The sequence below is a fragment of the Micromesistius poutassou genome (assembly GCF_964030765.1).
Source record: "Micromesistius poutassou genome assembly, chromosome: 10".
In the NCBI taxonomy this organism is placed as follows: domain Eukaryota; kingdom Metazoa; phylum Chordata; class Actinopteri; order Gadiformes; family Gadidae; genus Micromesistius; species Micromesistius poutassou.
In genome coordinates, this window is record NC_140280.1 from 5,775,241 (window position 1) to 5,800,991 (window position 25,751).

The 25,751-nt window shown below is 49.5% G+C and overlaps 2 protein-coding genes across 3 annotated transcripts in view; both read left to right on the plus strand.

Annotated features, from left to right (window-relative positions):
- nyap1 (neuronal tyrosine phosphorylated phosphoinositide-3-kinase adaptor 1) overlaps positions 1–15,233 on the plus strand; it is a gene marked incomplete at its 3' end in the record, with an annotated part of 28,606 nt that extends 13,373 nt beyond the window's left edge. Inside the window, exons 2-8 of the mRNA XM_084473688.1 lie at positions 488–751; positions 7,233–7,630; positions 7,743–8,090; positions 8,121–9,809; positions 10,266–10,508; positions 12,396–12,502; positions 14,811–15,233. Of these exons, the coding sequence (XP_084329814.1) occupies positions 558–751; positions 7,233–7,630; positions 7,743–8,090; positions 8,121–9,809; positions 10,266–10,508; positions 12,396–12,502; positions 14,811–15,233 (3,402 nt within the window). The 5' untranslated portion in view covers positions 488–557. The remainder of the gene's footprint in view (positions 1–487; positions 752–7,232; positions 7,631–7,742; positions 8,091–8,120; positions 9,810–10,265; positions 10,509–12,395; positions 12,503–14,810) is intronic.
- Positions 15,234–19,197: 3,964 nt separating this feature from the next.
- atp1b2b (ATPase Na+/K+ transporting subunit beta 2b) lies at positions 19,198–25,393 on the plus strand (the record flags this gene model as incomplete). Of its 2 annotated transcripts, XM_084473972.1 has the most annotated exons (8): positions 19,198–19,288; positions 22,990–23,118; positions 23,484–23,591; positions 23,846–24,051; positions 24,368–24,427; positions 24,647–24,673; positions 24,903–24,998; positions 25,229–25,393. In XM_084473972.1, the coding sequence occupies 8 exons, from the start codon at positions 19,198–19,200 to the stop codon at positions 25,391–25,393; spliced, it is 882 nt and encodes a 293-aa protein (XP_084330098.1). The 2 variants fall into 2 exon arrangements, with proteins under 2 accessions (XP_084330098.1, XP_084330099.1); XM_084473973.1 differs by lacking the exon at positions 24,647–24,673.
- Positions 25,394–25,751: the final 358 nt, after the last annotated feature.

The window sequence follows — 25,751 nt, forward strand, 5'->3', positions numbered from 1 at the left end:
CTGCCACTTCGCCTCTTTTAGAAGATGTGGAATATTCTTAATGAGGTCTGGCAACCGACGACCGAACACGTTGCTCTCACGTCGCTTGAAAAAGATCGGTCAACCGGCGTGATTGCAACGTACAGCCGGTTGACTTGTATCCGGAAGGTTGCTGGTTCGATCCCCGGCTCCTCTTAGCTAGAGTGTGTCGAGCTGTCCCCCGAGCAAGGCGCCTCACCCTGACCACTCCCTTGACTCCGCCGTCGGTGTGTGAATGTGCGAACGGAGTCGCTTTGGATCCAAGCCTCAATCCCAAGCAAAATCCCCCTAAATGTAGAACGTGAATCGCTAGAGGATCCACGGTGTGAAGACGGTCCCCCAATGAGCAGATACTGGGTCCACCTCGATGCTGGAACATGCTCTGTGAATCATTCATCAATCCCGCAACTGAACATAACGTAACCCTCCACCTGCTCTCTCTCTCTCTCTCTCTCTCTCTCTCTCCCAGGTCATCCAGGGGGCTGCCGGCTCCGACGCCCCCCCCCCACCCCCCCGCCTCCCTGGCTGTCTACTATAACATGAGCTCTGGCTCCGCCCAGGATGTGGCAGTCGAGCATTTCCTGCGGGACATAGAGAGGCGGGGCAAGCGGCTACACTGCGCTGTGATTGGCTGCGGCGAGGAGCGACCCCACGGCGACATGAACCTGCTGTACCGCAAGAGCCGGCTGGACTGGAGGCAGCGGGAGCAGCAGGAGGGGGGCAGCAAGAAGAGGTGAGGGGCTGGGGGGGGGGCTGGGGGGATCTGGGACTGGGGGGGTCTGGGTCTGGTTCTTGGTCTGGGGGGGGGGTCTGGGTCTGGGTCTGCGTCTGGGTCTTGGTCTGGGGGGGGTCTGGGTCTGGGTCTGGGGGGGGGGCTGGGTCTTGGTCTGGTTCTTGGTCTAGGGGGGGTCTGGGTCTGGGTCTGGGGGGGGGGGGGGCTGGGTCTTGGTCTAGGGGGGGTCTGGGTCTGGGGGCGGGCTGGGGGAGTGAGTGAGGGCTCTGGAGGATGCAGGGGGAGGGTAAACCCTCCAGGGCGCATGTGGAAAATTGAATTCCAGGGATTAGTTCCGAGTTGGCGGACCCTCGACCCAGAGGTCCGCGGACCCCTTAATCCCAAACATTCCCACATTCCCACAACGTCCACTTGCAATAACAATGTCGCTGGAAATGGAAGTCCCGGACGGAGCTACGGTACGCTGCTGTGCTGCCGAGGGTGATGAAGAAGCAGCTGGACTCCCGGTCGAGACGTTGTGGGTTCCAGCTCCTACCGCTTCAGTCATCCCTGGAGCTAAGCTCCTCATCACCTTTACTGCTTATGAAGAACATTTCTACCACAGCATTGCTGAACACTTGATCCTGATTGGTCAATCATGTTTTGAGGGTGCGCGTTATCTTTCAATAACCTTCTTTAACAGTGCTGAATCAATACGCTACAAATCCAATAGTGACAACAGCGGTCAGATACGATTATCGACCGGCTGTTGCCTTGACAACGCAAGAACGATCTGCTCAGGTCAAATGTTTGAATTTCAGTGGGAATAAGTCCATAAAAATGACGATAAAGATCATTAAAGACTAGTAACTAATATCTAATTGTTGGTAGAATAGACCGCTCGGGGTGTCCTGTTATTGGAACGAGACGTGCCCCATGGGTGGCGGGGGGGGGGGGGGTGGGGAGGCGTAGCCAAGGTGGCTGACCACCAGCGTGGTCCAGTAGAGGTGCTCTCCGTCGGGGTCTAGTCATTACCTCTCCAAAACAAAACTATTTTCCATTGAGATCGCTCTCGATGAAAGCGTTGGCTAAATAAGTAGTAAACAAGTAAAGTGAACTCGTTCAACTCGTTTCCTTCTGTCTGTCTTCAGTAACCAATCAATCAACAGCCTCTTAGCCATGAGCAGTGGCGCACTCACAAGCTGCTGTTAAAATAACCGCCGTAAAAAAATTAATAGAGCTATAATCATAAATATTTATTGAAAACGGGATAAATATCCAATACAAAGTTGTCATTAAGAAGGGAATAGGGAATGGTTGTATTAAAGGGGGCGGTTTTAAAAGGCAAATTGAGGAAGGTAGGCCCAGAAGGTGACCTTTAATTTGGCGTTCAGTCAAGCAGGGGCCTTGGGGGCGTGCTTCGGCCATAAAACCCGCGACTGCATGGTAGTAAAAATTCATTATGATTTTTTTTTAACAGTAAATCAAAGAATTAGTGTCAAATCTAAGCCAACTTGGTAGACGGGACGCGCCACTGTCTTTTGTCGATTCATCCGGCCTGGCGCTTGAGAGTCACGCCATAATAGATGGGTTTAGAGCCGCTATATCTGGGCTTTAAACAAGGTCTCGCGTTACACGTTCGATAGATCTGGAACAGTCCCGAGTATCAAGTGGTGAAAGAGGAACGCCGTAATGAAGTGCACCCAATAATATGAAACCTGAGGATCGATAATAACATTATCATATCGTTTTAGAAGAGGTGTGTGTGTGTGTGTGTGTGTGTGTGTGTGTGTGTGTGTGTCTGCCTGTCTGCCTGGATGATGTAGGTAGAAGAGGCTATTTGTGGACAGGGCGTGGATTTAGATGTCATTTATACCTAATTTAGAACTGAAGATCTAGATTTAGAAATACGTTTCCTGAGAAGCTCATCCCGCAGAGCAGCCCCATCGCTAAGGAGGCCGTGGTTCTCTTGACGCTATAGGTCTAAATACAGATAGATATAGATATAGATGCACTATGTGCAGCAGGCGGGGGGCCGCCCATGTAGACAGCTGTGGAGGGAGGGTCACAGAGGGTCAGAGGTCAGGACGGTGGCGAGAAGAAGGGGCTGGTAAACTGTATCGGAAACTACATTCTACAATCTAGGCTACAGTCTACATTCTAGAGTTTACATTCTACATTCTACAGTTTACATTCTACAGTGTACATTCTACATTCTACAGTTTACATTCTACAGTTTATAGTTTACATTCTACAGTTTACATTCTACAGTTTACAGTTTACATTCTACAGTTTACATTCTACAGTTTACATTCTACAGTTTACAGTTTACATTCTACAGTTTACATTCTACAGTTTACATTCTACATTCTACAGTTTACATTCTACAGTTTACAGTTTACATTCTACAGTTTACATTCTACAGTTTACAGTATACAGTTTAGTCTATAGTCTACAGTTTACAGTTTACATTCTACAGTTTACATTCTGCAGTCTACAGTTTACAGTTTACATTCTACAGTTTACAGTATACAGTTTAGTCTACAGTCTACAGTTTACAGTTTACATTCTACAGTTAACATTCTACAGTCTACAGTTTACATTCTACAGTATGCAGTCTACAGTCTTCAGCCTCCAGTGTACACTGTACACTGTACACTCTTCGACGCTGGTGTTTCTTATACTATACGGCAACTGGTGCTGGGGCCGATACGAGGTGTCGTGGGGCCCACTGACGGTGATACAGAAAGGTGAATTAGGTATTGGGAATTGAAGAAGAAGGACCATAAGTATACATCACTGATGGAGATTCTCATTGGGGTGCTTAAGCAGGATTGAATCCAAGAGTTTTTTCAAAGTAAAAGCGATTATTCTCCCCCTCCCACCACCAGCACCACCACGGTCAGAGAGAGTGTTCCCTACAGGTCCTTCATGGGGATAACAGCGTTAGGGATGGAGCCATTAGCAGCCGCACAGCGCTGTGTATTACAGTAATCAAATCTCTGTATAAGAAAAGGGTGAATAATCATCCTGGCATTGCAGATACATCTGAAAAGTGGCTATTTCTCCACTGCAGGATAGGGTAGGATTGTGTTTTATGATATACAATATGCATGAGACTTTAATGAATTCAGCAACATCCCGATTTCCCCGGGGTACACTGTATGTGGGAGCATGTTGGAGATTACTGTGTGCTAGCCTATGGAGAGATTGGTATAGATATATGGTATTTTCAGAAATTAATCTTCACCTTGTGTGTGTTCCATAAACGTGGGGGGAAAAGGCCTGCTTGCACAAGTGATTCACTGTGCCGTAATCTTATGAGGCTTAAGCCAGAGTTCGTAATTACAGTTCTCTATTAAATATTAAATGTCTAGAGTAATATCCAATCCCTATTTATTCAACTAAGTCTATACCATCACACGTTCCAGCGGGTGCCACATGCTATAGAGTTGACATTTTAGAGGCGGCTTAATGGTTGGGTATGAAAGGTATAATATCCGCATTGGTTCATGTTTGATTGACAGGGCCATGCTCCAATCACTCGCACACGTTTCTCTCCCTCCCTTTTTTTCTGTTTGTAAGCGGCTGCAGAGGATTCTGTTTGCAGGGCTGTCAAGGACACGTAAGCCGGGAGGAAAAGTTAAGAAACGCTGAATGCGGGGTGGAATTTTCTGGGAATTAACTTCAAAAATGACGAAATGACCAGTCTGTTTATACTTTGACGTTAATCCTAACACACACAGACATAGCAGCGATGGTAACAGATGCACACATATGGTGTTGTTGATGGGTGCAGTCGGTCCGTAAGGGGTAACTGGCTGGCTCTTTGATCATGGCTGTTGATAGGAGGAGTGTGAGCACACCTCAGACTGTCTGTATTTGCGCTGCTGGAGTGGGTCTGTTCCGGGAGGCTCTGAGAGGGAGATGAGAGATAGATGAATAATTACACCAGGCGGGTGAGGAAAGGTTAAGGAATAAGATAAATATAGACAATGTTTGGTGATATGAGAAGCTACTTGCACGCACGCACGCACGCATGCACGCACGCATACCAACACACACATGCACAGGTGTTCACATACGCACATGTACTTGCAGATGCACAGACACACACACACACACACACGTACACGCAGGCATGCACGCACGCACGCACGCACGCACGCACGCACGCACACACACACACACACACACACACACACACACACACACACACACACACACACACACACACACACACACACACACAGAAAAGGAAAAAACACCCAGGCATACAATCATAGATACACTCAAAGAGAAAACATTGACAACGAAACTCAGCATCCAACCACACAACCACACCCTGTCCTCTCCACTGCCTCCCAGGACCCGATGTGCCGAGGAAGAGGACAGATTGAGCTGTGCTCTGTACAGCAGGCCCAGAGAGTCCTCCGTCTCATGCTTCCCTGCATGGTAAACCACTCAAAGCTGCTATTGTCTAGAGCCACGCGGCTCCTCCGCCTGTCGGGAGGGCGTACAGCGAGCGCTGACTGATGCACATGGCCTGTGGTACACTCGTACACTAGCATCCGCATGCCCACGGCAGCGTCTTCTACCAGCCTCGCATGCCAGTAAGCGTAGAGGCTCGGTTAACGTGCGCGGCAGCTCCGTGAATCCAAGACAAAATCCTCTTCACATTTCTGTTTCTTACTTCAGGGAGGTTGTTGTTTTTGTTGTTGTTGTATATCTTGTTTTTGATCCTCTTCAGTCTGTCGTGTCTCTCTTGTCTACTTATATCAAAGTAGTGTCATCCCGTGTCAATGTAAAAATAGTTCTAGGCTTGCAAGCCAATTGCTTATCTACTCAGGGTGTGTGTGTGTGTGTGTGTGTGTGCGTGTGTGTGTGTGTGTGTGTGTGTGTGTGTGTGTGTGTGTGTTTGCGTGTGTGTGTGTGTGGTAAGTATGTGGTTGCATTGTGTTTGTTTGTTGTGTTTGGTCAGTGTCTGTGTGGTTAGTGTTTGTGTGTGTGTGTGTGTGTGTGTGTGATGAGTGTGTGTGTGTTAGTATGTGTGGTTGCGGTGTGTTTGTTTGTTGTGTGTGGTTAGCGTGTTGGTATGTGTGGTTGCCGTATGTTTGTTTGTTGTTTGTGGTCACTGTGTGGGTGGTTGGTGTGTGTGTTGGTGTGTGTGTGCTGTGTGGTCAGTGCTGTGTGTGGCTTCATGTTGGAAGACACCCCCTCCGTCATGACCACTAATCCATCTCTCTCTGAGGCGATGGGAGAGGGCTCCGGTGTCACCATACGGGCTTCATTAACCAGTCGTTACTGCGCCGTGCCGCCAGCCGCCAAATGAGTTGTTTCTGTTGCTCTCTGAATGTGTTTGGAGAACTTGAAGCACTCCACTAGTTAAAGGGATGCTCCATTTAATAGTGGTAATCTGTGGTCGCCTGTTATTTGGTTCAAAATGTTTGTCCAGAAAAATAAGGGATGACTCATACAGAAATCTTTGACATAAAATGAAAGGTTGTATATGTGTGGATACACAGAATATAATACCTAGCTGGAGAGCAAAATAATTGCTTCAGAATTGGTCATTCATCTTTTCTTAATCCAACTTTCTGTACGGTTGCATCAATTCAGGTCACAATAGCTCTGCTTTATGACAGTGATTCAAATGAACAACAATTATTGTGTGTGTGCGTGTGCGCGTGTGTGTGTGTGTGTGTGTGTGTGTGTGTGTGTGTGTGTGTGTGTGTGTGTGTGTGTGTGTGTGTGTGTGTGTGTGTTTGTGTGTGTGTGGAGGGGTGGGGTCCCCTGGTACTATGCACTAAAAAGCCCAGAGAAATCCACTTCTTATGGGAGGTCTAGATGTGAGAGTGGGTCTCCGACTGGAACGTGAGTGAGTGGGGAGCAGATGGGGGGATGAGAGAAGAGGGAGGAGGATGGGAGCGCTGAAGGAGTGGAGCCCTACAGACCAGATGCTACATGGCGGCTCCACCACGTGGCTCCTTCCCATCTCCCACGGCAACCGCATCCCTGCACCACCAATGCAATCTCTCATCTTTGTGTATGTGTGTGAGTTTGTGTATGTGTGTGTCTGTGTGTATGTGTGTGTGTGTGTGTCTGTGTCTGTGTGCATGTGTGTGCGTGCGCTTGTGTATAGGGTTCCGATGAAAAGAGAGATGTGGTCACTAGAGGAATGGATTTTGCGGTGTATGAATACAAGCTGCTGCTAGAGCTGGTAACGATGTGCATGTGAAGTCAATGAAAGGGGGGGGGGGGCGCCTCACCAGGGGGGTGCCCTGGTGGCTCACCGGGTAGAGCTCGTACCATCAAGGCCCAGTCCTGATCGCAGCGACCCAGGTTCGATTCCTGCCCGTGGTCCTTTGCTGCACGTCCTCCCCTCTCTCTCCTATACCTTCCTGTATATCTCACTCTACCATAAAGCATAAAAATGCAAAAGAAATGCATAAAAATGCTTCGCCTTAATAACACACACTATCTTTGTTCCTCTGCTCTGCAGCGCTGCGCAGAGTGACCCCTCTGCCACGGTGGGCAAAGGTCGCGACCTGGCCTCCTTCCGCCGCCACTTCCGCATGGGGTTCATGACCATGCCGGCGTCGCAGGACCTCTCGCCCCACTCCTGCGCGTCGGCCATGGCGCCGCGCTCGCAGTCGTGCCACGCGGTGGGCGCCGGCGACCCGGGCCTGGAGAGCGAGGACTACTCGGACACGCAGTCGCAGCACGGCGCCCGCTGCCCGCCCGTCAAGCCCAAGCGCCACCCCAGCACGCGGCTCAGCGCCTCGGGCTCCGCCTCCTCCTCCTCCTGCGGCGCCTCGGACCCCCGGGGGCCCCCCAACGCCCCGCCGCCGCCGCCGCCGGGGGGCCACACGCAGGGCAAGCACTCGGAGAAGAAGAACGGTGAGGGGAATCGCCGCGCCGTGTGTTGTTGTTTTTTTTTGCGTGCGGGGTTTGGCACTCGCGATCATCAGACCTTTGAACCTGCTTTGTCCCCTCCTCTCTCCCCTCGCAGGCATGAAGAAGTCGGACTCGGGGGAGCTGGGCGGGAAGAAGGTACCCCCGCTGAAGCCCAAGCGGAGCCCCAGCACCCAGCTGACCTTCGAAACCCCGCCCCCCCGCGCGCCCTCGGCCGCCGGCTCCTCCTACCAGGGGGCGGACGGCCAGCGGGGCGGGGGGGACAGCGAGGACGAGCCCGTCTACATCGAGATGGTGGGCAAGGTGTTCACGCGGGAGAGCCAGACGGCCACGCCGCACCCCGTGGCCCCGGCCGCCACCACGCCCGACTCGGACTCGGACCAGAGCGAGGCCATCTACGAGGAGATGAAGTATCTGCTGCAGGAGGACCGCGGCGGCGGCGGCGGTGGCGGCGGCGGCGGCGGTACGGCGGCGGGGGCGGGCCAGCGACGCCCGCCCACCAAGCACGACAAGCTGAAGGGCTCCAAGCACTACCGCGCAGCGGCGGCGGCGGCGGCGGCGGCGGCGGCGGCTGCGGCGGCCTCCTCCAGCGGCGCCTCCCCGGTGCCGCGCGCCACCTCCGCCTCGCCCTCCTGCTCCAAGGGCAAGGCGGCCGTGTCCGTGTCGCACTCCTCGCCGCTGCCCTCCTCGGCGTCCTCCACCCCCGTGCCGCAGGTGCTCTCCTCCAGCCCCCACACCCCCCGGGCGCCCACCCCCTACCTGCTGCCCGGGAGCAAGTCAGAGACGGAGTGCAGCAGCACCAAGATCCCCGCCCCCTTCCCCAACCTCCTGCAGCACCGCCCGCCGCTGCTCGCCTTCCCCCAGCCGGCGGCCGCCTCCAGCGGGGTCGGGGTGCAGCAGAAGGCGTCCGCCTCGGCCAAGCAGGGCACCCAGTCCCTGGGCACCTCCACCCAGGCCTCCTCCTCCTCCTCCTCCATGTCGGCCGGCGCCTCCGCCAGCCTCGCCGCGTCGGGCTCCAAAGAGTCGTCGGGGGGCGGCTCCTCCCAGCAGGACAAGCACGGCCGCGGGGGGGACGCCCAGCTGGGCCCCGCGCCGGGCCTGAGGGCCAGGAGCCACTCCACGCCGCTGCCGCCCTCGTCCAAGTCCACCTCGCCCTTCTCCCATCACCACCACCACCACCACCCCCACCACCGGCCCTCGCACTACCACCACTACCGCAAGCCTGAGCGGGGGGACTCGCCGGCCATGGTGAAGAGCAGCTCCCAGGGCTCCAGCCAGGTGTCCACGCAGACCCAGATGGGGATCCAGGGCTCGGGCAAGGAGGGCAAGTCGGTCAGCTTCCTCCTCAAGTCGGACAAAGGGGAGAGGGAGCGAGACAGGGACAGAGACAGAGACAGAGACAGAGACAGGGATAGAGACAGAGACGGAGATAGGGTCAGAGACAGAGACCGAGATCGAGATAGAGATAGGGACAGGGGAAGAGAAAGAGACAGAGAGCGCGAGAGGGAAAGAGATAAAGACAAGGATCGAGACAGGGACAGAGACAGAGACAGGGACCGGGAGAGGGAAAGAGACAGAGACAGAGATAGAGATCGGGACAGAGACAGAGACGGAGATAGGGTCCGAGACAGAGACAGAGACGGAGATAGGGTCCGAGACAGAGACAGAGACAGAGACAGGGACAGAGACAGAGACAGAGACAGAGACAGGGACGAGAGAGGAGGCACACACTTGCTGGGGGAAGGCACTCCCTCGAGCAGCAGCATCACATCTCAAGGCAGCGGCAGCGGCTCCACGCCCACGCCGCTGCGTCCACACTCACGGCCCCACCTCCGCTCCCACACCTCCCACGGCCTGCCCGCCTACAAGCCCCCCTCCTCGGACAGCCCCCTCCTGTGGACGTACCCCTCGGTGGGCTTCAGGAGACCCCCGGCCTACGAGAGCCTGCGGGGCCCCTCCAGCATGCCTCCGCTGCAGCCGGGCTCCGGGGGGTCCGGCGGAGGAGAAGGGTCGTCGAAGGGGAGCGGAGGGTCGGGGTCCCTCCCGGCGAAGGCGGGCTTCATGCCCTGGGACAGCGGCACCGGGCTGGCATTCGGGGACGAGGGATACTATTGGCCGGTTCAGAGGAAACTGTCGTTCAGCCACAGCAGCAGAGACGCAGAGAGTACGCCACACCTTTTCTCTTTCTCTCTCTCTCTCTGGTGCTTTAGAGTTGATGTCTGCCGTGACTGCCGCGTGATTAATGAAAAGTATTGATTGTTTTGGGTTTGCTTTTATTTTCTGCACGGTGTGTGAAAGTGTTGGGATTGCAGAGTTCTCTCTGAGTTCAACTGCAGATGGATGTGATGACTCATGGTTCTCTGCCGTTGTTCATCCCCAATAGTTTCCCAGCGTTACAGAAACTGCACAAAATCCAATCGATCAAGTGAATAATTATTTGTGTAGTTTGATGTTTAACAGGAAAACTTTAAGATATATTCTCGACGAGGTCATCCATATTGACAACATGCCCGTGTCGTAGTTAGGGTTAAACAAAACTGTGGTGCAGGGCTTTAGCTGAAGTCCTCTCAAGTAACTCTTTCTGTCTATCCCTCTCTCTATGTCTCTCTCTCTCTCTCAGAGGAGGACGGGCGAGCGTGGAACGGCAGTGCCGACGCCCTGCTGAGGACGGACAAGGAGGAGCCGGGGTCGCGGCGGGGTCACTCGTCGGGCAACCACGCTCACTTCAGCAGCTCGGGCGCCCGTAGCCTGGGGTACGGGGACCCCCTGGGGGGCATGGAGAGCAGCCAGGGCTTCAGGGCACTGCTGCCCCGCTCCGGACACCCGCTGCCCTGTCAGACGTTCCCCGCCTGCCGCAACGGAGGTAAGGGCGGCGCTGGGGGAGAGGGAAAATATCAAACACACGCACGCACGCTGTCTCTCTTTCTTTCTGTCTTTCTCTGTGTCTCTCTCTGCTCTCTGTCCCTCTCTCTCTCTCTCTCTCTCTCTCTCTCTCTCTCACTCTCTCTCTCTCTTTAATCTGTCTACCAATCTCTCTCTAGCTCTCTCTCTCTTGTGCTCTCTCTGTCACTCACTCTCTTTCGCTCTCTTTCTCTCTCTGTCCTTAATCTGTCTCTCACTCTCTCTCTCGCTATCTCTCTCTCTCTCTCTCTCTCTCTCTCTCTCTCTGTCTGTCTCTCTGTCTTTAATATCTGTTTCTCTCACTCACTCACTCATGTACAAAGCTCACATTTGATAGAGGGTGAAACTGGCCTTGGCTGTTATTGTTTGTTTTACTAAAGGTGGATTTATACTACTCTGTAAAGTGCTGTACGTAGCTACAGAGAGCCCTCTCCGTCGACGGAGAGCCTGTCGGAGACCCTCTCTACGGCGCTCTACGTGCGCGTCCAATATTTTTTAACTATCCGTCGAGGCAACGGAGACGAACAGAGACGGCAAGGGCTGTGATTGGTCCTCTAACAAAATCCTTTCCGGAATCACTTTCCCCGGTTTGACTTTGCACCTTATTTACTTTGTACATTGTTTACTTTGCACATTAAGGACTAAACACCAAATAAGATTTGAAAAGCTTTGTTTATTTTCAACACTATTTACATGGTTAGTAGTCAGCATATAAGATCGATCAGGCGGTGAATTGCATTGCGTATAACTGCGAATGCTCCAGGGGTCCCCGTAGTTACGGAGTCGGATTATGGATTACGGATACGGAGTAGTATACTTTCACCTTTAGAAGAAAGCAAGAAAAACATGTTTTCTTTTTCTTAGGAAATCTACGACCTCTTCCGAATAATTTAAATATGTGTTTATACAAGTATATATATATATATAAAATATATATATGACATACAGTCAATGGACACTTTAACTGTGTTAAAGTGTTTTTGTCAGAACGATATTGCAGGAAGGCGTGCTGTTTAAAAACACTAATGGTGACTAGCCTGTCTTAATCAGCAGTGATACAAAACAAACAAACACTCTATCCTCATGAGTGTAATTGTTAACCAATTACCCAGATTGTTGCTATTTTTATGCCCGAGCCAAAAGAGGGAAAATAATAAGTTAACAAATGGGTTCACAAACGTCTGAAATACTGAACTAACTGTTTGACACAAGAAGCATGAACTAATGAGCAGGTCTTACAATCTGTGGCCTTACGGAACCCGTCCAGTCGCTGTAAGAAATAGGATTCATCTTCATTTTGGCAATTTAACAAAACAATGCAACACAAGCCGCTGTTTACAGCACTCACTCAAGAGTTCTCGCTTTCATGCCGAAACGTGGTCTTAAATCAATACAATAAACGTGCAGTCAATATCAATAATATAGCAATGCATAATTTTCTCTCTCTCTCTCTCTTTCTATCTCTTACTCTCTCTCACTCTCTCTGTCTCTCTCTCTGTCTCTAATATCTGTCTCTCTTTCTCTCTCTCTCTCTCTCTCTCTCTCTCTCTCTCTCTCTCTCTCTCTGTCTCTTTGTCTCTCTCTCTGTCTCTCTCTTTATGTCTGTCTGTCTGTCTGTCTCTGTCTTTAATCTCTCTCTCTCTCTCTCTCTCTCTCTCTCTCTCTCTCTCTCTCTCTCTCTCTCTCTCTCTCTCTCACTGCTCTTTTAAGCAGACATGTTTGATCACATGCCTCTTACCATTCCCATTCACAGTGCTGCATGTGTTTTCCGTCCTATCTGTCTCTCATAGGGTTTACACTGTGTTGATTCCCCTGTTCTCTGTTGTTTCTTCCTGTTGGGTTCACCCAGAAGTGGGGCGCCTGGGTCGCTCCTCCTCGTCCTCGGGGGTGAGACAGTCCATCGGGGGGGACGTCCAGCGACAGAGCAGCCTGCCGGCGCGAGAAGCCCTGAATCAGGTGAGCCACACCACCTAGCATCTGAACCCAGCAGTCTTACCATGTTGTGGCAGAATGTGTCGGGGAGAGAGACACAGAGCCTGGGCTGGAAAGGGCGGGGTGACACCAGGTATCCTGTTTCGGTACAAAGGTTTTCTGCAGAGGATCAACTCATTTGTGCGAGTGAAATGACAGAACATTCGCTACACATGCACCATGGATGTGCCCGGATCTAAACATTACTTGGATTATTTTATAAATTTAGCACCAGCCAGGTTATTCAAAAATCGACATATTCCAATGCGTTGAAATATGTAGATTGAAGAGCAAGCGTCTTCAATCTATCTCCATCTTCAACATCTTCAGTCCGCTCACGAAGAGTCCAGGGCCTTGAACCTTTACAGGTACATATATATGCCCTTGTGAAGGGCAACAAATGACGTCACAGAGTCCATCTCAATACGTGATCAGCTAAGCGCTAGGCACCACTGGGCACCACTGCGGCGGGCCGCAAAACAACACAAACACGTCCTAAACTCAACCGCGACGCACACTCACTCCAAACGGCTTTGGGGACGCGCCCTGCGAGTGGCGGGAAAGGGGCAGCCTGACGCCGCGGCCTGACGTCGGTTGGCCTGACGTCGGTTGGCCTGACGTCGGTTGGCCTGACGTCGGTTGGCCTTTGGAGTCGGCGCTGCGTGTTGTGAATACCTTGTCCTAGTTACCGTCTGTTGCGTACTGTATCTATATTAAGAACATTTATATTGATGCTGTATTTTGTGTTTATGTTGCTAGTTTTTCTTACAGAACGAGCAAGCAACACAAGCAAACACAACTGATGCCGTAGAGTAGCGATGCCGTAGAGTAGCGATGCCGTAGCGTAGCGTAGCAATGCCGTAGCGTAGAGTAGCGATGCCGTAGCGTAGCGTAGCAATGCCGTAGCGTAGAGTAGCGATGCCGTAGAGTAGCGATGCCGTAGCGTAGCGTAGCAATGCCGTAGCGTAGAGTAGCGATGCCGTAGAGTAGCGATGCCGTAGCGTAGCGATGCCGTAGCGTAGCGTAGCGATGCCATAGCGATGCTGTAGCGTGTCGCTGTGTCTCTCTGCTCTTGCTTCCGGTGTTACTTCTGTCTCAAATATTCATATTCCCGCTCTGGCTGGAGACGGCGCTCCTGTGCGGGCTATTTTTAGCTGCTAGATATGTCTAGTGAGCAGAATAGGGTTGTTGTTGCCAGCCATTGAAGAGTGAGAGGAGAAGAGATGTAAGGGGTGACGTAGGCAGAGAGAGAGAGAGAGAGAGAGAGAGAGAGAGAGAGAGAGAGAGGGATAGAGAGAGAAGGGGTCGGGGGAGAGAAAGAGAGGGGTGGGGGGAGAGAGAGAGAGAGAGAGACAGAGAGGCAGTGAGTCTGTTTGAGGAGTGCACTCTGTGTTTGGGGTGTTTTTGAAGATGTGTTTGAAGAGAATTCACTGTGTGTGTGTGTGTGTGTGTGTGTTTTGCTGTGTGTGTATCAAGAGTATACTGTGTGTGTCTTTTGGGGCGTGTGTGTTTGGGAGCATGTTTAAAGAGTATACACTCTGTGTTTGGGGTGTTTAGGGAGCGTGTTTAAAGAGTATACACTCTGTGTTTGGGGTGATTAGGAAGCATGTCTAAAGAGTATACACTCTGTGTTTGGGGTGTTGTGGGAGCGTGTCTAAAGAGTATACACTCTGTGTTTGGGGTGTTGGTGGGAGCGTGTCTAAAGAGTATACACTCTGTGTTTGGGGTGTTGTGGGAGCGTGTCTAAAGAGTATACACTCTGTGTTTGGGGTGTTGTGGGAGCGTGTCTAAAGAGTATACACTCTGTGTTTGGGGTGTTGTGGGAGCGGGGGAGCTGCAGTCCAATTCTTAATGAGATGCTTGGCTGCATTACAAATGCTGACGCAGTCCGCGCTGCTGCAGAGAGGCTGCGCGTGCATCGCAGCTGAACCGAGCCACCCCGGACAGCAGGCAAAAAAAAAAGAAGAGAGAGAGAGGAGAAAAAAAACAAAGTGCAGGAGATGATGCAGCACTGCGGCCCGGTGGCGGTGCTCAGCCACTGCACCTCCCGCCAGCGCAGCGCTTAGTGCCGGGCTATAGGGTGGGTTCAGTGAGGTCCTCCGCCTCGCCGATGCAGCAATGCAGTGTTCATGCAGACTCCTCGGAAGGCGGCCACCGAGAGAAAAAAGCATTCACACGCAAGATTTCTGTAAATGCCTACGTCTTCACCTAGCCTGACCCACTCCCCCCCTCCTCCTCCCTTTTGCCCCACCCCTCCCCTCCTCCCTCCCCCTGCCCGTCTGCCCCTCCCCAGGTGCACGGTCTGGCCCAGCCCCGGGCCCCCGGCAGCCCCGCCCCGTCCCGGCAGCAGCAGCAGTTTCAGCTCCACCAGCAGCAGCTGCAGCTGCAGCAGCAGCTCCAGCAGCTCCAGCAGCAGCACCACCTCCAGCTGCAGTTCCAACATCTGGCCCAGCTGGCGCAGGGGCAGCCTCCGTCCGGCGGTGGCGGGGCGGGGTCGTCGGCGCAGACGCAGCGCGACGGCAAGCTGCTTGAGGTGATCGAACGCAAGCGCTGCCTGTGCAAGGAGATCAAGGCCCACCGCCGGCCGGACAAGAGCCTGTGCAAGCAGGACAGCATGCCCATCCTGCCCAGCTGGAGACGGACACCTGAGCCCCGCAAGACTGGCACACCCCCTTGCCAGAGGCCCCAGGCCGTGGTGTGGGATACGGCCATCTGAGGGCTCTGCGTCGCAGCGGCGGGGAGGGTGGACCTTTTGAGTTAGGAGACGGTTTGCGACAGTGCAGCCACCACAGAAGAAGAGGACATGGGGGGGGGGGTGAGGAAAGAGGACGTTTTCTCTTGCACTTATGTCGATGCTGTCGGGGCGTAGGGTGCAACCTTAAGATTAAAAAAAAGCAACAGGGGCTTTGAAAGGTGTCAGGTAAAACGCCAGAGATTAAGGTCAAGTTTCTTATAGAAAAGACGTGAGGGGAAAAATTAACAATCAGATTAAATCAAATTTCTTAGCCACTCGGTTTGTATTTGCTGTGTTCGGTCTTGGTGTGTTCTATTTGCCAATGTTTTCAATATTTATCACCACATAACGAGTAGGAGGTATATAGTGGCCTATCGACTAGTGGCTTGAAGTTCTCTCAACATTGATGTTGCCAAATATTGCTCCTGACTGCGCCAGGCACGAAGGAACCGTGAGATTCTCTCCCGCTCCTGTACCAGCGGTGGGAAACACTGACGGACAGACAACAATACATTGTGCACTTAACATTTGTATGACAACTGTAAACAAAACCCCACAAAAACAAAAAACAAATGCACAATACCATCGGAAAGGCCGAATTCCTCTGTAGGATATCGCAGTGTGTCGTGGAGTCGTGATTGCATATACACGGTGTGTTGGTAGATTGTCATTGTGGATGCAGGTTATCGTGGAGGAGAAGGAGTAAAAAGCATATTTGTAATGTAAATACAGTTACTTTCTCAACATCTCTGCAATTTTATAGCAATATGCTCCCTCTGTGGGGGCGATATAATTATAACTGAGATCCACTAGCCTAACATATCTTGAGACTTGAACGAGTCATATTTACTGTGTGAGTCTCTGCATGTCACATACACATACAGTAAGGGTGGGGTGGAAGGGGAGAGAAAAAAACATGTGTATAGTTGATCATGTCAGAGTTTTACATCCATGAGCTTTTGAGTATGATCATGATATGATGTGGTTGTGTCAAAGAACAACATGTAATCCCTGAGGGTATCATGGAGAAAAAAATGAATACTAAAAAAATAATAATAATTGAAAGTTGTCAGTTGACCGACGGCACATACAGTGCAGCACGTCCAATGTAGAAACGTTTGGTTACTATGACGCTCAACCACTGTTGCACATTCGTGATTGTTCCACCGACCTATAAAGAGAAAAACAAACGGCGACGACAGCAAGCACTGACCATCCATCCACACAGACTGTAGAGCACGGTGCCCCTGGTAGGACTGTGAACATGTGTCACCTCAAACAGAATGCTGGAGCAATCTGCACAATGAACACGGTGCGCGGCGTGGGGTCGTCGCGCTACAACTATAATGTACTGTAAATAGAGATGTACAGCTGTATTGAAAATGTAGCAAGTATCTAATTATTTCCATTTTCATACTTGTAACGAGTACATATTATGTAGCATATACTGTATAGACTTTTTGTTTTCTAAAAGATGATGATAATTATACGTACGATTTTATCTGCTGCTGCTGCTGCCAGTCCATGCATATAGTTATAATAAATAGTGAGAGAGAGCGCCCATTGAATGAGGCGAGCGAGTCCAACAGTGTAATAATCAAATTTATGCAAGACTCCCTTTAAGCAGTAAAAAGGTTATCTCTTGACTTTTTCTACATTCATTTTTTCATTTTTGTGTACAGATTTCAGAACGCCCATCGTCTCGACCTTTTTTAATACTTTGCTGCTACCTTGAACTAGTATTGTTCACTGGACTTCATGCCGTTACCACCCAGTAACAATGTTTGTATTGTGGTTATCCTTCACATTTTTTCTTTTTCTTTGTTCAGTTCAATCTCGAAGCGCCAAGTTTAAGTTTTGAACTTAAAGAGTGGAGTACTTTGTACAAGTATGTACACGTATTAAGGGACCTGAATGTTTCTTGGATGTCGTTATTTAGATATCAGTTAGCACCAAAATGTACAGTTACACCCAGTGAAGAAAATACGTATCTAAATGTTTGGGGGTGAATTTAATTGAACTGCTCTGCCTCTTTTTCTTTTATACAGCTGTTGATGAATGAGTGTGCATTTCCAAGCGAGAAATGTGCAAGGTGAAGAAAGTGGTCAAGTGCAATGCATGCAGAGTTTCCTTACAAAGAGAATATTCCAATGATCATTATCCAATGGGCCTATTTTTTATTTCTGATACCAAGTACTCACCTTGTGTCCCCCCCCCCCCCCCCCCCCCCCCCCCGTCAAATTATCAATATTGAAGTCTAGGCATAATTCCCATAATAGTTTACAAAAGCTGTTGGTTTTGTGTGTCTACTAAAACAGTGGCCATATATGAGTGCCATATAATATATTGATATGGTAAGATACGGTGTACCTTGGAAATCACTGTAGTGCTATATTTGCATTGATATTGTCATTAAATAAATTTTATATAATGAACTTTATATAATTAACATATACAACAAATTCTTACACGTAGTGATGTTTTCCTTTTGACTCATGGTTGACGCAATACGTAGTCACTCACAAGTAGGTTATCTATGCATTTGGTTATCTATAAGTATGTTATCCATCTAAGTAGGTTATCTATCTATTAAAATACCCCCACCCTAGTCCTGAGGACATTGTGTGCCCGTTGAAGCAGCAGCAGCATAAACACGTGTTGCAATCCCCTAGTCCGCCAGCGGGGGGCGCTGCGTCGCCGTTGTACTGTGATACCCATCGGTCCATTACCATGGGAACAGCGGTCTATCACTTCAAAACCAGACGGCACTCCCACGTAGAGGAGGACCAAACCACTATTGCAATCTATAACACTCAGATACGTATTGGGTTACGGTTGAGCGGAACGACTCGCTGTATTCTCGAAGCTGTACAATGTCTGACAGGACCGTTTGCATCCACCTGTCCTACATTAGGCCCATTATTAGTGCAACTATGCACCAGTTGTAGCGCTACCTCCCCACCAAAAACGTCGATAGGCCTGTGAACGAACTGAGTAACGCATGCATATTGCCAATAATAACAGTAGGCCTACAAACCAACTTAAAATGTTAGATAAAGAAACAAAAATAATTGTAGAGGCTGTTCACAGTCCTATTGATAGTCATATCGATAGGCCTGTGAACGAACTTGGAAACCAACACATCTGCCAATAATAAGGCCTGCTACAAACTACCAACTTCAAATGTAGAATGAGGAAACAAAAATGCAAACAAAAAGAGCAAATTAATGCTAAAAAGAACAAATTATAACAAATGTAAGATACAAAAACAATTGTGCAGGCTGTTATAAATAGCGCAGCGTAAGACGTTAAGGCGGAGGCACAAGAGAGCGGTGACTTGAGGCCGGCGGCGGTGATTCGCCAGCGCTGCCCCCTCCGCTCCCTCCGCCTGTTAGGAGAGAGCGTGCATTGCAGTGGATTGGTCGCTGCACAATTTGGTTGGCTGCTCACCTCTCGTGCGCAGGGAGGATGAGAGAGCAGCTTTGCTGGGGAGGTGGGCGGGGTCCGGTGATGAGGAGGAGGAGGAGCGGGTAAGCGCTCGGGAGGGAGGGAGGGGTGGAGTTGAGGATCTGATAGAGGAGAGAGAGGCGCATTGAGACCTTTACCGCAGTATCACTACATTTCTGCACCACTCATCAAAACTCTGCGGCATGCAGACAAGAGCAGGGGGGAGGGCAGATACTAGATATATTCTGAGTGTAGTAGTATCACCACCTCTCACCATTTGCATCCATTTTATGTTTTTAGAGAGGTTACTGTAGAAGAAGCGGAGGCAGAATTTGATTTTGTTTAACTTCCATACGCATTCATTTGCAACTCCAGATTCCTTTTGCGTTTCTGCTGTCCAACATTTGAAACGCTCTCTGTTATCTAGCTGGTCATTCTTTTTATTACAAGAACACAGCTTTCCTCGTTGAGAATATAAACCAAAACCCCATCAGACAAGATGGCAAAGGATGCAGAGAAGGGCACATGGAAGGAGTTTATGTGGAACCCGAGGACCCGGGAGTTGCTGGGCAGGACTGCGAGTAGCTGGGGTAAGTCTTCGCAGCCATACCGGTAACTATACAGCAATGCAGCAAACATGTTCCCCTGCACCCCTTTTCTCCCACTAACTACTTGAAACCCCTAAAAACACTTGTTATGGGGTAGGGATGCATGCATGCATTCAAGAAATGCAACATCTCTGGATGTTTGTCGTTTACAAATGATAGCCACAGCGCCTATGTGGGGTTTTGATTGGTCGGTGTGTCTTGAAATGCAAATGCGGCATCTCCCGTGTGCTAGAGGCCTGACGTTCTCTTGTCTGGACGTGTTTTATATTCAACCGGGTTTCGGCGCAATGCGCCTAAGTGGGAGCGCCCTTATTTTGAAATTACAGAGAAAAAAACTATTTTATGGATCAGAAATAATCCTTATTTCCAGTGAGCCATTGATTTGAATCGTTGAACAGAGACCCATGTCCTCATGGACTGCCTCAAGTTTGATTAAATAAAATGTTAACCTGTAGGCCTTTCGTGTGTTCGAATGAGTTGACACATTTTGAGGTTTAGTTCTTATGAAAATGCTCCGTCTTTTGCCTTTTATATGGTGTCATGGTGTGCATATTGCACTGTTCGAATGACAATGGAGCATTAACAGGAAAAACGAGAGCCAAACGGTTGTTGCATCACCCCACAACCCCACCCATCCCAAGTGAGTAAATCAGTGAGGGATCTAATCCTAATCTAATGACTTCATTGGCTGTCATTCAGGTACAGTATCAAGCCTGGATGTCAGTTTCAGCACTCCAAATGGCTGGTCCGTTTCTCTGGTCCTCTCCTCTAGAGCAGGGCCACTCAGACCAGAGCACTTCCATTTTGTGTATTTGACGGTAAGATGCTTAGAACGGGATATTTGGATTTCATAAATCGCTCTTTGAGAGATGATGAATTATGAATGAACACTATCCGACTGTCCTCCGCCCGCAGCAGATGGGGCAGTGACTGTGCCTACCTTAGGAATCTTCCCACAATGCACCAGCTAATCCAGCTCAATGCATCCCAGGTGCTTCGAGGACTAGTGGCCTCTTTAAGCTGTCTTCTAAGGCTTGTTAATTAGGCTATTTTGGTCCTAAGCCACCACATGTAGCTCTGCTATACATGGTTTCCTCGGACTTATAGCCTGAAGTGGGTATGCTGTTACTTGGTGTCTCTCTCCATGTCCAATGGCTAATTGCTGCCTTTGCATTACACTGAATGCAGAAAACATTTGCTGTATGGAAATAATTTATTATATTATTATTATGGGGACACTGCACCGCAGTGGCCGTCCATTTTGCAACACCAGTTGCAATAGCTAAACGCAATTATTAACATACTGTATGTGCTCTACAAGTAGTAGATAAATGAAATGAACTCCAATACGTTTTTAAATCAGGACCGATTCTTTATTACAGTTATGCAAACGCATCATGAGGTCCTGCTGACCAGCTAGTGGTTAGCACTCTTCACTGGCCCTTTATTCTCCTCTCTCTCCTCGCACCGCTCCTCTACGGAGTTCAAACCTCTCTTTGATCAGCTGTGTTCTACAAAGTAATCTGGAACCCTGTCATCCTAATTAATTGTGAAAGGGAACAGACACCTTCCACCATTGTACAGAACTGAGGACCAGGCCTGGCCCTGGCTCTGGCCCTGGCTCTGTCCCTGTCTGTGTCTCTGTCGCTGGCTCATTTGTTCCTCCACTTCACCCATTGAAGTGAGGCTGTAACAGAGACGCTTCCACGTCCGTCAGCAGTCCGACCCCGGGGGGACAGACACCCATCTCTCTCAGGAGGGGAAGCCATCCTACCTGCAATCTTAACCACCCCCCTTTCTCACTACACCCTTCCCTCCCTCCCTCCCTCCCTTCCTCCCTCCACCCACCGCCCTGGATGGTGCCTTGCCCTGGTGGCTCTTGTAGCATACTACCCCCTTGGAGGATTCAAAGTGTTATTTCTGCTAAAAGGTCTGAGCTGCATCCACCGCAGGGGGGCACATGGGTGTGGATGGGGAGGAGGGTGCGGTGAAACAGCTCGCTAGACGATGCAGCATCTGTATCAGACGTTTGGACTGCCGGTACCGTTGCAAGACAACCGCCGTCAAAGGCGATGCCCTCTATACTAGTAAAGCCACATTACAGTAGTCAAAGCCAACAGGTTTTATTGGTCAAATGCACAGTATAGCCCAGGGCCATTCCGAAATAGGAAATTCTTTGTGACATGTCGAGCAACAAATTCATAAAGGAAAGGCTTCTCTCACGCACACACACATGCACACTTTCTAGTACGCACACACACTCGTTCACACTCCTGTCATCAACTGTTTCTGTTGTGTAATGGAATCCGGTAGAGGGCCTTCCCGTGACATTGGTGTAATGGATTCCTGTAAACCCGGGCTAAGCTGGGAGGCCATGCCAGTGCTGTAGGGGCCCGCTGGTGGTGTCAGGTGTAGGCGAGGTGTGAGCTCCACACGGGAGGCCGGCCCGAGTGTCCAGCCCCTGGGACACCGCACTGCACCCTGGCACTGCCATCGGATGATGAATGCGGAGGGTGTTGGCCAGCCACTGCAATGCTCAGCAGTTTTATGTTTCATATTATTACGGGGAAGATGAAACAGGAAGGAGCATATAGGTATTGCTAAATTGGTAATTATGATCTACTTCGATTTGATTATTCTCGAAGTGGGCGGTTGGTGGTTTTTGCAGTCCATCTCGCCTCCATAATTAAACAGGAAGAGGAAGTCTGCTACTTGGATCATGGCAACAGTTGTACGCCTGCCAGTAATCCTGTGACCCCCTAGCCTAATCTCTGGGCGGTCCTGCTGCTCCTGCCCCCTTCTCTGGCTCCGTCTGTCGCCCTCTCTACCACGGCTTGGCCCCACCGCCATTGTCGGTGAAACCTGATCATGAAATTGGACTGCCGGCTATTCAATGTTGGCTTACGTCCACCGTGATGGCCCGCAGGAAGGGCATTGTTCTCGCTTCTCTCCAATTTAGTATGGTATGAAAATGCAAAATAAAGTATAGGTGAATGGGAGGGATGTGTTGAAGTCGTGAAAGGCTTAGCTTGCGTGCTCGCGGTTCATGAGGAAGACAGACTGGCGTCTGGCCACCATGTTGGATCGGTGGAGAGGCGGCCAAAGCACTTTGACCATAAATCCAAACCCGCGTCCGTTACTTTATTTACAAATGGATTTTCTTCTGGCTTGGTCCAATAATAAGTACTATGAGTACTATTTCCCCATTGCATTAATCTATTATTGATTTGAAAAAACCCATTTTTAAATTCCAATCATGTCTTTTATGTGTGGTTCATATATTATTTCAGACATTCTTTTTGAATAATTATATATCAATGTATTATTTACATCATGAGTAATGTCTTTTAATTCATTTTCTTCATAAGCTGATAAGAAATAGATGGTGAAGTTTGCAAACAATTTGCTCACAATTATCAAAATTGTCCAGCTTTTAATACCAATCAAATTCAGAATAACATGAATATGAAATGACATGATTTTGGTTTTGTTGATCATTACTCAGATAAATGCGCTAATTTTCGGCTCAATATATTTGTTTCTCAACAATCAACAGCAGACCTTGCAGAACACTAGGATCTCCCTATCCCAGTAAAGCTCCTTATTCTCCAGACTTTGTGTGCTTCACCCTTCAAGTTTAACCGATGTCCCTGTGTTTCCTGTTCTTCTCCTCCTCCTCCCAGGTCTCATCCTCCTCTTCTACCTTGTCTTCTACATCTTCCTGGCCGGTATGTTTGCGCTCACCATGTACGTGATGCTGCAGACCTTGGACGACCACAAACCCACCTGGCAGGATCGACTCTCCACACCAGGTAGACTAGTCTCCACTTGCCTTACCAACAAACTACCAAGTCGATTCTCCACTCTTTGAAAGGACTTTCAAAGAGTCTAAAAGTGACCCAGGACGGTTTAGTAGTTGTGTTTGACTCCCAGTTGAAAGGTTCTGGGTTCGATCCCCAATATCTATCTGTAGGCAACCTTGAGCTAAGGTTCCATATTACCATGCTGGTCAATGACTGCAGTGAATACATATACAATGAATACAGATACAGATGCATGTCTAGAATGAAAGAAGAAGAAGAAGAAGATGATGCAGTTTTTCAAACAACCTACCACCACCGCTGCCACCTCCTCCTCCTCTGCTCTCTGTTTGATGCGTTTGGTCTGTTATCCCCAGGCATGATGATCCGGCCAAAAGGGGTCGAGGCTTTGGAGATCATCTACAACACCCAGAATACAGAGAGCTGGGACCTGTACGCTCAGGCCCTCGACAAGTTCCTTGGACGTGAGTCTGGCTTACGTTTCATTGGTCAAATGCACAGTATAAACACATTCTGTATAAAGTATAAACACATCGTTCTTGACACTGAAATCTTGCGGTAATGCAGGGTTGGGGACTGTGAAATACTAATCAAATATAGTTGTATGTGATATATATAATATATATATAGAAAATAAAATAGATAGAAATCAATAGAATGAAACAAAATATATGAAGAAGGAATAGCTAACAAAATGGCCACCGGTGTTCCTGTGCAGCCTACAACAACTCCGTCCAGACCCAGAAGAATGACGTGTGCGACCCGGACAAGTACAACTTCCAGAACGACATGGACGAGGTGAAGAACAACCCAAAGCGCTCCTGTCAGTTCAATCGCACCCTGCTCGAAGACTGTTCTGGAATCATCGACCGTTACTATGGATACCAGGAAGGAACGCCATGCATCATTATCAAGCTCAATCGGGTAAGAGAGCGAGTGGGAAAAGAAAAAAAAAGACGGAAAGAGAGGGTGGGGGGGGGCGGGGCTTAGGAAGAGGATGCTGTTGCTAGGAGACGTGGAGTAACCCTCATACCGAACCAATTCCATGTGGTTCATGTGTAAAAAAAAAAGAAGAAAAAAAAGGGTCAGGCTAAAAATAAAAGGATGTCAACGACATGAGATTAATCAGTCCAGTCTTGTGTTTTGAAGTCCATGGATTCATGGAGCTCTGATCAGTTTAATAGAGCATCATTATTCAGGGGTCGGCCTGTAATGCCTGCTGGTGGTTCCTCCTCTGCAGGTGATCGGGCTCCTACCAGGAAAGGACGGTGTGGCGCCGTCCGTCAAATGTGGAGCTAAGGTAAACCTTTGGAAAATGAATACCAACGTGAGAAGCATTTAACCCCACCACCGTGATCATTCATCCTCGTCCGCACCGTGTTCGTCCTCAGGGTCTCTGTCGAGATGTATTCATTTCACGATTTTATTTTCATCCGTCTGTTTTTTACATGCATCATAACCTAGCCACTGTATGTGTCCGCCTCTTCTCTCTTCTTCTGTGGTGTTGTTAATGTATCAGCGGTACAAAGTTGGGAAAGATCAATGGGTAAGAGGGACAACAACGTACTTGTTGTAGTTGTCGTGGAATACTAGTACGTGTCTTAGCCTTAGAAGCGTAAAGGTGGTAGGTACACTGCTCTCACTCACCCCTCACTCACTCATTCTCACACCTTCATAATATTATCTTTAGAATATTTATCTGTATCTGTAACAACTTTTTTTTTTCGGTCACCAACCGTCACATTCTGAGTAACTTTGGGTTGTGGGCACAACAGAGAGAAGACAATGATAAGATCGGAGAGATGCAGTACTTCCCCCCGAACGGCACTTTCAACCTCATGTACTACCCTTACTACGGCAAGAAAGCTCAGGTGAGACCGCCTTATTCCACCACATCTGCCTCTTCTTGTATTTTAATTCTACAATTCAAATGATAGAAACTGCACTTTCCATTATCTTGCCCCTCCTCAAAACGAGACGATTTATCTCGAGCCGTTATCCTCGAGCGAGTTTGTAATTTCTCCAACAAAACCAACGTCGCCTTGAATGTGGATGGTGGATGTGCTCTCCACTTACTGCTGTTCTTCTCGCGCCGTTCCAGGTGAACTACTCTCAGCCACTGGTGGCCATCAAGTTCCTCAACATCACCACCAATGAAGACGTGAACATTGAGTGCAAGATCATCTCAAACAACATCCCTATTGGGAGTGAAAGAGACAAGTTTGCTGGAAGGGTGTCCTTCAAGTTGAGGATCGACACTGTCTAGGTCCACCGTTTCCTCGCTCTCTTTATCCCTCTCTCGCTCTTTCCTCTCTATCCGTCGCTCTCTCTCTTTTTCCTGAGAATGCCCCTCTAATTCCCCCCCACCTCTGCAACAACATGCACGTACTGAAACACATCATGGTATTTCCACCCTTGGTTTGGTAGAAACCAGTTTACAACCCTCTTCTTCCCCGACTATTATATCCCCCCCCCCCCCCCCACGTACACACACACACACACACACACACACACACACACACACACACACACACACACACACACACACACACACACACATAAACACACACACACACACACACACACCTACCTACCGACCTGGGGTTGTGGTGGGAATGGGTGAC